Source organism: Moschus berezovskii, chromosome 12 (genome assembly GCF_049115385.1).
Source record: "Moschus berezovskii isolate FMDL1 chromosome 12, NW_MosBer_1.0, whole genome shotgun sequence".
Lineage (NCBI taxonomy): Eukaryota > Metazoa > Chordata > Mammalia > Artiodactyla > Moschidae > Moschus > Moschus berezovskii.
In genome coordinates, this window is record NC_142471.1 from 36,860,531 (window position 1) to 36,875,045 (window position 14,515).

Below are 14,515 nucleotides of genomic sequence, written 5' to 3' on the forward strand. Positions count from 1 at the left end.
CAACAGTGGTATTTATCTTTTCAACCTTTTAAACTACATAAGGATAGCAAACATATAATTTCCATGTGGGCCAATAGAAGGTGTAAAGAGACTTTTCTGTACAAAATCTTCCTGAAATAAATGTTAATCCATACAGTTAAATGATAGCACCTTTTTTGGATTATTCCAATTTATAAATTATCTTTTGGAATTTGTGAAAAATTGTATTTATTTTATTTTAGATTGTAAACTTTGGTTTATTTTTATTTGAGTTCTCATTGTACAGCAAGCATGAAAAAAGGGAGTGGAGTCCATGAGGAGATGAAGTGTCAGTCTGTCTTTAATCTGGCATGATGAGACACCTGGTCAGTCAGGCCTGCTTTGATAGAGTTTGTTACAGACTGCCTTATGTTTTCCTCCATCAAATTATCACCCAGGGGCTTCAATATCTGTGGTATGAGAAATGTGCAAAACAAAAACATGAGGTAAAAAAAGAGTTACATATAAAAATAGAAATAAAAATTCAATTCAAAGCAATGAAGAAAATAACCAGGAATGTGGGAAATAAAAAGATGCTTCTCCCAAAAAAAGTTATGATGCTACAAACAATGCAGGTAGACATTTTATAATGTAACAAAAATTACTTTCCTCCTATTCAAACCATTACAATTCCTATGAGATGGATGTGCAATTCCATACCCTATATGCAGCATCAAATCTGGTATGTATACAGCATTTATGCAGACCGGCCCAGACGGTCCTGCTTATTGTCCTACATGTATAAGTGTGAACACTTCAGATAGGGAAAAAAGTTAAAAATACTGTCTAGTTTTTCTACTTGTTATTGTTGGATGACAGTCTCTGTCGCTGTGCTGACGAAAGAACACAATGAACCATTCGACGTCTAGAAACTTCGAACAGTTTGGAAAACACCTTCCTGGGACTCCTCTGTTCCCATAGTGTTTCAGCAATCTGATCAATCATTGTTCCAATTTCTCTGAACTCCCAGAGTATCTTCAGTGACAAGGTCAGCCCGCCCAGCCTGGGCTTCCTGGCCGGCTATGGCATCATGGGTCTGTACGTGTCCATCGTGCTGGTCATCGGCAAGTTCGTGCGCGGCTTCTTCAGCGAGATCTCGCACTCCATCATGTTTGAGGAGCTGCCATGTGTGGACCGCATCCTCAAGCTCTGCCAGGACATCTTCCTGGTGTGGGAGACGCGGGAGCTGGAGCTGGAGGAGGAGCTTTACGCCAAGCTCATCTTCCTGTACCGCTCGCCCGAGACCATGATCAAGTGGACGCGCGACAAGTAGTAGAGCCACTGCGGGTGGAGTCGAGGCCCCGGCCTGATGCTGCTGTCACAGGAAGCCGCGGCCCCCCCGGCGCAGGACTGCTGGCCCTTCCTGTTGTCCCCCACCCCCACGCGTACTGTAGTTTTCTAATTAAAACGTTTTTATTTATACAAAAAAAAAAAAAGTACAAAGAGACGTCAGTGCTAACCCCATGACAAGGTTACACAAGACGGCTATAGAGTTTAGGCCAACGAAGCCAGTCAGTCCTGAGATTATATACATAGCAAACATGACCGCAAACAGTGTGGCAGGGGTATGAGCAGCATAGAAGATATTTTTGCCATCATTGTGCTTTATAAAATTTGCATAGGTTTCTTCAATTTCAGCCTCAAGCTGGTCCTGATAATGCCGGCAGAATTCATCTCCACCCATTTTTTTCACTGAACGAAACTGTTTAATTGCCACTTCCTAAGATCCAGGTGTTTTCGCTCCAGATCTGAAGGCGCAATGTAAGGCTTGTCCCCACCACATACCTGCTCCATACTTTTGCAAGAGATCTCTCTTGCTCCTGCTACTGCAGCAAGATTATTAGCTTCCGCTGTTGCCTGAAGCATGGACTTTGGATGTGGAAGCTCCTCTCTTTGATAAATTTTAATGTAAGCCTTAAAGTATTCTACAAGATCTCTACAAGTGACTTTAGATCCACTTATCTCTTTTTCTACCAAATTTTCTGGGGCGAGGAGCAATGGAACCAGATTTCGAAGCTCTCGTTTAAACTCTTCATCAATATCTTTCAATCTCCCATCAAAACTAGGATTAGCTGCAACTTTAAGACCAGGATGTGGCAAAAGGAAGCAACCAAGATTTGAGAAACAATTGTGAATGTGCTTCCTTACATTCTGCAGCTCTTCATGTTGATTCTGTTTTACCTGCAATCTCTTTTCAAGGAATTGTTTGCCACCTTCCAAACCGTATGAATGTTCATAAGGATAACTCCAGTCTCGAATCAAAAACATTAACGTCTGAAATGGTTTCTGGTAGATTTCTTCCATTGCAAGTCTGCCGTATTCTGTAAATAATTGCAAGTGTTGAAGATCATCTTCCTGAATATTTTGAGACAAATTATATACCTGAACAGAACCAGTCATAGTGCTCAAAGCAAACACTGTGGCACAATCCTTGATAGTTGACTGGCTATCAAAGGCACCCTGGGTATCCATTAGCAGCACAGCCACTTTTGTTCCATTAGGTCTCTCAATCACAAATACTGCATTCCAGACTTGTATGCCTGTTGTTTCTCTTTCTCAACCACCTCGCCATGTAAAGCCAGTCAATGGTTCATTGTTTCCACCAATCCAACTCTGAGAATCCTTGTTATACATATATCTAAGCATGAAGTCCAGTAGAAATGATTTCCCTTTACGAAAAGCTCCTGCCACGGATACCACTACTATGTTTAGATCTGGTATGTGCTCCTGTAGTAATATCTGCTCCAAAGCTTCTTCATCAAGCTCAAAGTTATGGTCATCTTCATGTGCAAGAACAATCTGTACTGGACATGGTTTCTTCATAACCTCATCAGAGTTTACGAGGTCATCATCTTCATAATTCTCACCTAGGAGGGTCGTGGATGAGACGTGGTTAACCCCGGTGTTTGAGTCGCTGGTCCGCAGCCGGCGCCGCAGCCCTTGGTGTGGTTCTTGGCTTCGCGTTACCTTCGAAAAATTGTATTTAGTTGAACCTTTGTGGCTGTGCCCTGTCTTTACTCTTAAAATAGTCTGTCACCTCCAGTATCCAAGAATGATATTTACCCTAAAGATGGTAACAAAAATTGACCTGGAATATCTGAATGGGAAGAATGCCTCCCATTCTTATAACTTTTGGTCTGGCTCCTAAATTTGTCTTGCAACCCCATGTGTGATTCGAGGCTGCCTTTCAGACTTGGCATGTGTATAAGGCTTCCTTTCATGGTCTTTAGCTCAGACGTATTTTTGTGTGTGTGTGTTTTGGATACTGATTTTCATTCCTCCATCAAACATTCGAGTTGGATCTTCTTCTTCCTTATTTGGGGCAGAGGGAAGACTGAACTCTGAGCTAGTCTGCACTCCCAGACTAGGGAGAGGATAGCTGTAGATAACCTATGGTACTGTAGAAAAAATAAAGGGCCTTGGCATGGAAACAGTAGGGGGATAATAGCTGGAACTTGGTGAAACAGGCAAATAAGTAAAACACTTGGAACTTGATGGAGAAGTCTCTTGCTGTCAGGCAGGCCATCAATATATGGACAGTAACACCTGGCCTACAAACTCAAGAGAAAATTTTCTCTTTCTGTGCTTAACTGTATAGTTATATAATTAGTTTTTAGGAAAATGATTTTTTTAATAAAAAAAGAATGTCTTATAATTTAGTATACATACACTAAGGGATACGGTAGGATCTTGATATCCTTCTGGGCTTCTCTGGTGGCTCAGATGGTAAGGAATCTTTCTGCAATGCGGGAGGCCCAGGTTTGATCCCTGGGTTGGGAAGATCTTCTGGAGAAGGGAATGTCTACCCTCTCCAGTATTCTTGCCTGGAGAATTCCATGGACAGAGGAGCCTGGTGGGCTACAGTCCATGATATTCTTCAATTTCTTCTGCCTGAGAGCACCACCAGTCCTCTCAGGTCCATACTGGACCACCAGTATGATCAAGGTAACATTTACAGAATTGATAACATCATTAAGGGGAAGAAAAAGTCCAATGAATATCTTAGAGAACAAAATGTTCTTTGAGCAAATTCTATGTCCATTTATAATAATTAAAAAAAAAACACTAAAAAAACTGGGCCTAAATTACGTTCTTTTGCACCAACAACTCCATTTCTAAGAATTGATCTAGGGAATAATTCAGAAATGTACACAGTATTTCTTTTTCAAAGTTGTTATCTATAATACTAAAAATTGAGCATGACCTCCATATTCAATATTTATACCTTAGATCTTTACAGTGTGACTACAGAAAATAATCACTGTTCAGCCTTTGGAAATCACACTGTAGAAGAGGGCTTGGCAAACTTTTTCCACAAATAGTCAGGTTGTAAATATTTTAGGCTTTGGGGGCCATATGGTCCCTATTGCAACAATATAATTTTGCTGCTGTAATGCAAAAGCAGCGACAGAGTGTGGCTATATCCCAATGTAACTTTAGTTTAGACCCTGAAGTTGGAATTTCAGACAATTTTCTTGTGTCATAAATAATATCCTATTTTTTCCCCCTTACCATTTAAAAATGTAAAAACTGTTCTTCGTTCACAGGTTGTCCAAAAAATGTAGCAAGCAGAATTTGATCCCTGATACAGAGGGATATTTTGTCACAGGAAATAAATTTGTAACATATTGATTAAAAAATTACATTACGAAGTGACAGGTACAGTATCATGCCCACTTTCTAAATAAAAAAAAGTGCTGTTTTAGGGCCTGGCCTGAAAAGTGGAGAAAGTCAGGACTCAGCTCCAGAGAGCAGTGCATACAAGTGAAAACTGGACAGTGGCAAACATGGTGCAAGCTGAAGCTTGAGATGGTGCATGCACATTTCCTCTTGAAATGTCCATTTATCCTGGGTTCTTCCACTGCCATGAGAAAACACCCAGGCAAGCCTGCTAGAGGGACGTGAGATGTGTAGGAGGGTCGAAAGGTCCTAGTCAAGACTATTCTGGGCCAACCAGGTTTTAGCAACCCTCCTGCTGAATCCCAAGGCACGGGTGACCCCTGCTGGGATCACTGGAGCCCAGCCTGAATCAGCAGAATGGCTCCCTGAGTCACAGATCTGTAAGAAGTAGTAAATGATGCTGCTTTCAACCATTAAGTTTCAGGTCAGTTTGTTGTGCATCAATGCTAACTGAATCTGGTGGTTTTGAGTGATCTTTATGAAGTCTAAATCTGTAGATGATTCAACAAGAAGAAGAGTGGCAGGAGCACAGAGGTGAGAGGTCATGGCATGGGTATTGGGGGAGCCAACTCAGAGCAGAGGGTAGGACTCCATGCCTGGGGTGGGGCAGCCCTAATCCAGGGGCTACTTTTTATCTGGTCCCCATGTCTACATGCCACCATGTTATCACTACTTCAATTAGTAGCTTCTCAGGAGATAAACCTACTAAGCCAAGAACAGGTTTCTCAGGAGATAAACCATGCTTGTTTACAATTCACTTTGCAGAGAAAATGAGAATCATGGGAAATTCCCAGGCAATGTGGGCGCAGCCCACATCTTCAATATTGGTTTCTGGGTGCTAATTTGGAATTTGGGCCTAAATCTCTAAATGTTCTTTTTACAGTTTCTTCTAAAGGAATTAGAGATGTTCACATAAATGCATTTTCTTGGGTTTGTCACATGCACCATAGAATTCCTAAGATGGATAATATACTTATTAAAGCCACTTCTGATCCTAGGCTATTTTGACTTGTTCAGAAATTATTATCGTTATTATTATTTTCTGACCAAAGGCAATGTTTCATACACACACACACACACACACACAGACACACACACACATATATGTAATTAATTTAGTAACTTGAAATTGTTTTGGTGAGCATAAAATTGGTTTCTGTGTTTTGGTAAAAACTTTTCCACCCAGAATCTATAGTCAATTATAGATCCTCATTCTGCTGAGTAGAAAAAACTTTAAATCTTCCATTTTTGCAAAGCCCTTTGCAAAATGCCTTTACATGATCACCCCATTTATTCTCATTATTATCCTATGAAGTACATATTAATGTATACATTTTAAATAAAAAACTAAAGAGAACATCTATTCCAGATTCAAGTTCATTTAGTGGCAGAAATGGCACACAAATCCTGGTTCTTTGATTTAAAACCCAAGTCCCTTTCTGTGACAGCACAGCTTTCTTCCTGAACACAATTTCCGAGGTTAGCTGTGTATGATTGATGTAACCAATTTTCTACCTCCAGGGCAGAGGAGCTGGTTCCTCTTGAGCATCACAGGCTGTTTCCAGGGATTCTTGCTACAGATTAAGTGAAAGGATTGGTTGCCTGTTAGGCAATTTGCTGAAAAAATCTGCAAAACTTTCCTATGAATTATGGCAATGTGATTTAGGTGCATCAGTCTAGAATTATGCTCTAGAGATCATTCACAGAATGCATGCTAATCTCTGGAACTACACTACATCTTTCCTACTTATATTCTTTTCAGTGTTCCGTACCTCTTTTAATGGCAACATCTTTCTTCTAGTCTCTTAGGACATTTTGTTTCATTCTACTTTTCCTCTTATTCTCATCTACAAATAGGATCTCACAAATGGTAGCATCTAGCCAGATACCAGGGGAGCCTGGTGGGCTTCCGTCTATGGGGTCACACAGAGTTGGACACGACTGAAGTGACTTAGCAGCAGCAGCAGCAGCAGCCAGATGCCACACCACGTGAGTACCTTCACCATGGTAACGTTGATCTCTCTTCCTCTTCCTCTACTGCCATTGTCAAGCTCCTTGTGAGTGAGTGCATGTGTGCGCCCTCCATCGTGTCCCACTCTATGGTCTATGGACTGTAGCCTGTGAGGTTCCTCTGTCCATGGGATTCACCAGGCAAGAATACTGGAGTGCATTGTCATTTTTTCTCCAGGGGATCTTCCCAACCCAAGGACTGAACCCGTGTCTCCTGCATTGGCAGGTGGATTCTTCACCAGTGAGCTATCTGGGAAACTGTCAAGTGCCTTGAAAGTGAAAGTCACTCAGTCGTGTCTGACTCTTTGGGACCCCATGGACTATACAGTCCATGGAATTCTCCAGGCCAGAATACTGAAGTGGGTAGCCTTTCCCTTCTCCAGGGGATCTCCCCAACCCAGGGATTGAACCCTGGAGTGGGTAGCCTTTCCCTTCTCCAGGGGATCTCCCCAACCCAGGGATTGAACCCTGGAGTGGGTAGCCTTTCCCTTTTCCAGGGGATCTTCCCAACCCAGGGACTGAACCCAGGTCTCCTGCATTACGGGCAGATTCTTTACCAGCTGAGCCACAAGGGAAGCCCAAGAATTTTGGAGTGGGTGAAGTGAAGTGAAAGTCACTCAGTTGTGTCCAACTCTTTGTGACACCATGGACTATACAGTCCATGGAATTCTCCAGGCCAGAATACTGGAGTGGGTAGCCTTTCCCTTTTCCAGGGGATCTTCCCAACCCAGGGATCAAACCCAGGTCTCCCGCATTGCTGGCAGATTCTTTACCAGCTTAGCCACAAAGGAATCCCAGTCTATCCCTTCTCCAGGGGGTCTTCCGACCCAGGAATTGAACTAGGATCTCCTGCATTGTAGGTGGATTCTTTACCAACTGAGCTAACAGGGACCCTTGCTATCTTCCAAATATATCACCCAGTGAGCAATCACATGATGTTTGGCTTCCTTCTCCCTCACTCCCCTCCCATCCTTATTGTGCTTGCCCCCAGATTAACCTTTGAAAGCAAACTTATACCATTCTCCTGTTTATGGAAATCTTCTGTGGATCACCACTACTTACGAATCAAATACTAACCATCAGTAGGCTTTCTGGGATTTTTTTCCCTTTTTAAGTAGACTATATTGTGTTAGAGCAGTTTTAAGATCATAGTAAAATTGAGCTGAAAGTACACAGAATTTCAATATATCCCATCCCTTCATATGCTTTTGTATTCTAAAATTTATTGCCATACCCAAGGCCATCTAGATTTCTCCTATGATATCTTCTAGGAATTTTATAGTTTTGTGTTTTACATGTAGGTCTATAATCCATTTTGAGATCATTTCTGTGAAGAGTATAAAGTCTAGATTCTTTTCTTTTTTGCATGTGGATATCCAATCCTTGGATTAGATTGGTTCTTGCACCATTGTTAAAAAGGCTATCTTTGCTTCTATTACTGCATTGAATAAAATTGCGAGTATCCTTGCTAGTTCCTGATCATAGAGAAAATGCTCCATGATATTAACTGTGAGTTTGTCATATATGACCTTTATTTTGTTGGGGTATGTTCACTCTATATTCACTTTGTTGAGAGTTTTTAATCATAAAATCAATGTCGAATTTTGTTGAAAGCTTTTTCTACATCTAATGAAATGATCATATGATTTTTATCTACTGGATTTTTAAATATCAATATTTTAAAATATTGGTATATCATCTTGATTGCTTTGTAGATATTTGTCTATCCTTGTCACGTATTTGGGTGTATTTCTTTTCAATTTAGAATTTAAAACTATTTATTGATAATTTTTCTTTTATAAACATTTGGTAATCCCAAGTGATCACCCAAAATGCAAACTGTAAACCCAACAGCAAAGGAGCAACCAGTGAGTGGGAGAAAGCAAACTATGAGCAGGTGACAGACTGGACAAGGAGGCAAGAGGGAGGAACAGAAACCACAGGACATGTGCAAACTGTGCCGTGAGAGTGACAGTTTGCATGAGTTCGTAGTCACATTTGGACCACAGAGATTTCAGTGCAGCTGTTTAGGAAACCACTGAGCCAAATACTGAAATTCAGGAGGAGGAATGGACAAACCTTTTTTATGAGCATGCTCAGCTTATTGACATGGGAACAAGGAAGCAGAGAAGCTCTGTGGTCATTTCACAATGCATAGCAATCTTTTCTTATGTCCATGAGCCCCCAGTACTACCCATGTCCCCAGTCCTAACTCGATGTCACCTCCATGAAGCATTGTCTGATCACTCATCTGGAACCGCATCTCTCCATTGAATGAAAATTTGTAACTCTTAATGCTCGTGTGCTGTTTCAACTAGGACGTTAGGGAGCTCCTGAGTGTGGAATTGACTTCTGATCCAACATTTGTTTCTCGTGCCTGTGAGCACATCCTAAAGTTTCATATTAAGACAAAAAGGAGGCAAATATGGGGGCAAGCGGGAAACATTGGAAATCTCTTCCTCTCTTTGCTGCTAGGGGCTTGACTTTATTTTAAGATGCCAGGGCTTGAACCTGAAACATAAGTGCTCCTTTGACTCATTCCCTTTATCAAGTTAACTGTTGTAGGGCATCTCTGCTAGTCCCTTGTATCATTCATGGGTGTGGTAGCTAAGATTATGTTTTGGTATTTAAATGTAGAAAGCAATATTGAATCCTCTAAAGAAAGATTGAAGGCTTTATTTTAGAAATTCAGGATAGTTTACAAAATATAGAAGACCCGTTTGTTCCATAACCAATGTTGGGTAAGGAGGATTATATAACTTGTATATATTTGAGACAAAGTGCTCCTTGATATGCCTTTGGAGTGTCTCTGTATGCTTTCCGGTGCAGTTAACTTGATAAGCTTACTTAGTACTACTAGTCAGTATCAGCTCTGTCCTAAGTTATGTTAGAACCCAAAGATGCTCTGGCCACTGGTTCTAAAGGTCCCCGTTTGTCATATTGCTTGTACAGGTCTTGAAAAGCTGAATGTGTGGTTTCTCTACATTGAAAGAATGGGAAGCTGCTTCAGTTCTGAGTAGTGTACAGTGTTCTTCTTTGTCCAATACCTTTTATTCTTCCTTCAGAATTTAGCTATTAAGTTCCCGCTGGTTTAAATAGCTGTGAAACACTGAGTATTCAGTTGCTTTTGAGCGCTATGTGATTAGCCAAGAGGAGCTATTCTTTTAGAAAATATATATTTTATTCTGCCCATTGCATCTAAATGAATCTATTGCAAAGCTGTGTTTACCCACATCCATATGCAAATATTGACTTATGCATTGCAATGATGTAAGCTTGGTAGGTTTTGGAAGAAAAACAACGCAGATAAACATTTAGAAGCAATTCAAATATTAAAGAGCTTAAATATTTCCAAAGACTTTCACATGAGTCTTTCTGGGATGCGGTTATACTGCTGCAGTCATTTGCAAAATATAGTTATTGAACGACATTGCTTTTACGTATGAAAGTATGTGTTTCTGACAGTGATCAAATCAATATGTTAGGTATTCATACCATCCCTTATGATAGTCCTTGGGGAGATATACTCAGCTCTATATTCTCTTTTTAGGTGATACTATAGTGAAATGGGACAATAAATTTCATAAACTCTCATAAGTGTTCCTAAAGATTTCTGGTAATCATGAATAAGGATTATTTTAAATGTTTATTCTGATGTTAAGAGGTATAGAATTTTGCAGCAGAATATATCATTTTAACTCTCTTGAATTTAGCATTTGTTTCTCTAATACGACTTTTATAAAAATGTCATAAGACTTCGTGAGTATAAATGCCACTCCTATGAATCCTAATAGCTGTTTTTTTTTTTTCTATTTTTCCCTTTTTATAAGCAGTTACATTAAAATCAAGAGTAAGTTTTAACTTGTTCTGCGTTCTGAGGAATGCCAAGTCTGGTAAATTCACATTTCGAGACAAACTTCAGAAATACCAGGATTCCTGAAGATTTGTTACTAACGCCTATCATCTCGGGGGCAAATCCTTTCCAAAGATGTTTCATAGTACAACACAGTGAATGGCTAACTTCATGAAGTTAGTGGGGATCTAAACTTTGTTCACAAGTCTCTTTCCTTGTGAAACTTATTAAATGAGGAAACTATTATGCAAAGAGATAAAGTTGACATTCCAAGAGGTTTCTTTCAGCTTTCAGTAGGGAAAGACAAGGGAAGAGACTAGGGTAATTAGGTGACCATGAAATATGCTAACTGACAAACATTTACAGTTAATTTACTTATTTAACAAAGTTTTTCTGCATTTATTTTAAAAAGTCACTGACTAGGGGCTTCCCTGGTGATCCAGTGGTTAAGAATCTGCCTTGCAATGCAAGGGACACTGATTCGACCCCTGGTCTGGGAAGATCCCACATGCCTCAGAGCAACTAAGCCCGTGCACCAAACTACTGAAGCTGATGCTGCTAGAGCATGTGCTCCATCACAAGAAAAGTCACCGCAAGAGAAGTCTGAGCACCACAACTAGAGAAAGCCCATGTCCAGCACTGAAGACCCACCACTGTCAAAAAAGAAAATAGATAACTCTTAAAAAGTCCCTGGCTAACTTCTGTTTAGAATGGATCATTTTATGAGAAGAAGAGGCAGCTCTCAAGAAAATTATGGTCTTCAAGTTAAGTTATGACATGAAACTCCAATACTTTGGCCACCTCATGCGACGAGTTGACTCACTGGGAAAGAGTCTGATGCTGGGAGGGATTGGGGGTGGGAGGAGACAGGACGACAGAGAATGAGATGGCTGGATGGCATCACCGACTCGATGGACATGAGTTTGAGTGAACTCCGGGAGTTGGTGATGGACAGGGAGGCCTGGAGGGCTGTGATTCACGGGGTCGCAAAGAGTTGGACACGACTGAGCGAATGAACTGAACTGAACTGAACTGAACACAGCTATAACAGAACACAGCTATAAAAAGTTACAGCTATAAGGGAAATACAAGCAAGAGATGAAAAGTGTCAAGAAGGAGGGGACTGTTTTCAACCGGGTGATCCTGACAGACGTCATGGAGGAAGTAGCCTAAAAGATGGCCTGCAGAGAATGACAACATTCAGTAGAGGTGGTGAGTATGGCTTAGGAAGAGGAGTAGGCATAAGCAGAGGTGTGGTAGTGGGCGAGGATGGAGCAGCTTTGTTGCTGTTTCATAGTCCGTCTGGCCTCCAGCAGACGTTCGTAAAGGTGTAAATAGTGGAAAATGAAACTGGAAATAGAAGACTAGATCCCAGTTGTGAAGGGTCTCTAATCCTTCTATGGGGTGTTGCTTTATTAATTAATTATATCTGTTAAATATTTTATAAATTCCAGGTCAGGCACTGGAATTCATAATAAAGAGGAGAGATGAAGTAGTTGCTGGCATTTAAAGCAGAGGGAGGGAGTCAGAGAATTAAAAGAGTCATTGCTATTGAATAGGACAATTCCCCTACCACCATCTTCCAATTGGCTTTTTGCTCTGACTTTGTGGAATGCATGACAAAACTCCCTTACCCTTTGTTTCTAGGTTTAGCCAAAAAAGAGGACGATCACAGGGTGGAGAGATGGGGAAGCTGGAATATTTTTTCCCCTGGTTTTCTCTCTGCTGGGTCACTTTAAATTGACTGGGTCACCTACTGAAGGCTTTCACTGGGGAACCCCCTCCAATCAGCTTTTTGCTGGGTTCTGGAAACTGCTCCTTTCCCTTGCCCTCTCAGAAACAATAAGGACCTTATTATCATTAGCCCCGTGTTATTACAGTATCCCTTTATTTAGTTCTTATTGGCCAGTTTGACTGTCATCTCTTGTCTGATGGACCCCTGACTGATAGAACTATTATAATGCATTAGTTTCTCAAGGCTGCTGCAACCAATTACCACAAATTTGGTGAATTTATAGAAATGTGTTCTCTTATGGTTCTGGAGGCCAGAAGTCAGCAGTCAGCATCACTGGGCTGAAGTCCAGGTGTTGTAAGGTTGTAGACCCTCCAGAGGTTCTAGGGGAGAATTTGTTTTTTCCCTCTTCCCACACCACCTTTTCTTCTGTGTGTCTTTTCCTCTTTTGATGTATGAGACTTCCTTCTGCCTTCCTCTTACATTTGTGATTGCATTTGGGCCCTCCTAGATAATCTGGGACAATCTCCCTCTCTGAAGATCCTTAATGTAAATGATGATGATGACAATGGCTCAGTCATGTCTGACTCTTTGTGAACCCATGGAATGTAGACTACCAGGTTTCTCTGACCATGGAATTCTCCAGGCAAAAATACTGGAGTGGGCAGCCATTCCCGTCTCCAGGAGGTCTTCCTGACCCAGGGATTGCACCCAGGTGTCCTGTATTACAGGCAGATCTTTACCATCTGTGTCACCAGGAAAGCCCCCTTAAGGTAATCACATTTGCAAAAAACATTTTTGCTTACAAGTTGAGCCTTATAGGTTCTAGAGAACAGGATCTGATCTCTTTGAGGGGTCACCCTTCGATCCACTTCAGACAGGGGAGTAGGGAAGATGTAGGGAAGCACAAGCAGAGACATCCCAACCAGCCTAGTAGGTAAAGGCATGCTTTCTGTTGGGGGCGGACTGCCCCCTAATATGCCACGATGTCATATTGTTTATTTTGAAGTAAAGAATTAAGAAATGGTCAATGCAAAAAGGACACTCGACCCTCCTTTCTGTCTCCCTAAAAGCAGGAGATAAATCTATCCTGTCAAAGGTGCACTCCCTGCATCTGGTGGTAGAAGGACACGCTTATCATCAGAGATAAGGAATTTGGGCAGAGAAGCCTGCAGAAATGAATCTTGCTACTTCTTTAATTTACTGCCTGAAACCCAAACTCTTTTAGATTCTTCACTAATTGAATACGCTAAATCTAAGTTTCTTTGTCTATCCAATTCCTCCCAAATATATTGTTTCTTAGTCTAAAAAGTATAAAAGCTGCCTGCATTGGCCAATTCTTAGGTCTCAGATTTCTGTGAGACTTCTGTATACATGAATTAAAATTTCTTTTTCTCCTGTTAACATGTCTTGGGTCAATTTTATTATTTAATATTAGTCTCACCACAAGAGGGGGAGTGGGAGAAATTTCCTCTTCCCTGACACCTCCCAAGGAGTAAGAAATACTAAAGCTGAAATTTGCAGGATTAACATAAATTATCTAGGCAAAGGGGACCATGGGATGGAGTTGGGTAGGGGGCTGTTCAAAGCAATGGATAGCTGGAGCAAAGGCCTGGAAAAAGGATAGAGCATGCATGACCCATTTGATAAACTTGGAGACTTGACAGCTTTGAGTATGGCTAGTGTGTGGAGTTGAGAGGCTAGGAGAAGTTTGTGAGAGGTGGGAGGCAAGAGGTGGAGCCAGAAAAATGAAAATTTTGTTCACTAATAAGTAGTGTGGATATAATTCAATTGGCAAAGAGACAGTGCTGAAGAACTGATGCTTTCAAACTGTGGTGCTGGAGAAGACTCTTGAGAGTCCCTTGGACAGCAAGAAGATCCAACCAGACAATCCTAAAGGAAATCAACCCTGAATACTCTCTGGAAGGACTGATGTTGAAGCTGAAACTCTAATACTTTGACCACTTGATGATGCTGGGAAAGACCGAAGGCAAGAGGAGAAAAGGGGGCGACAGAGGATGAGGTGGTTGGATGGCATCACTGACTCAATGGACATGGGTTTGAGCAAACTCCAGGAGACAGTGAAGGACAGGGAAGCCTGGCTTGCTGAAGTTCATGGGGTCGCAAAGAATCAGACTCGATTTAGTGGCTGAACAACAACAACATATTTTGAGGCTTCCCTGGTGGCTCAGGTGGTAAAGAATCTGCCTGAAATGCAGAAT

The 14,515-nt window shown here is 41.2% G+C and overlaps 1 protein-coding gene across 1 annotated transcript; it reads right to left on the reverse strand.

The window, feature by feature from the left end:
* Positions 1 to 289: 289 nt before the first annotated feature.
* On the reverse strand, positions 290 to 2,980 carry LOC129555180 (atlastin-2-like). The gene is given in 4 exon segments (XM_088842068.1): positions 290 to 428; positions 913 to 993; positions 1,442 to 1,740; positions 1,743 to 2,980. Coding segments are annotated over 4 exon segments (1,599 nt in total). The 5' UTR covers positions 2,842 to 2,980; the 3' UTR covers positions 290 to 308.
* Positions 2,981 to 14,515: the final 11,535 nt, after the last annotated feature.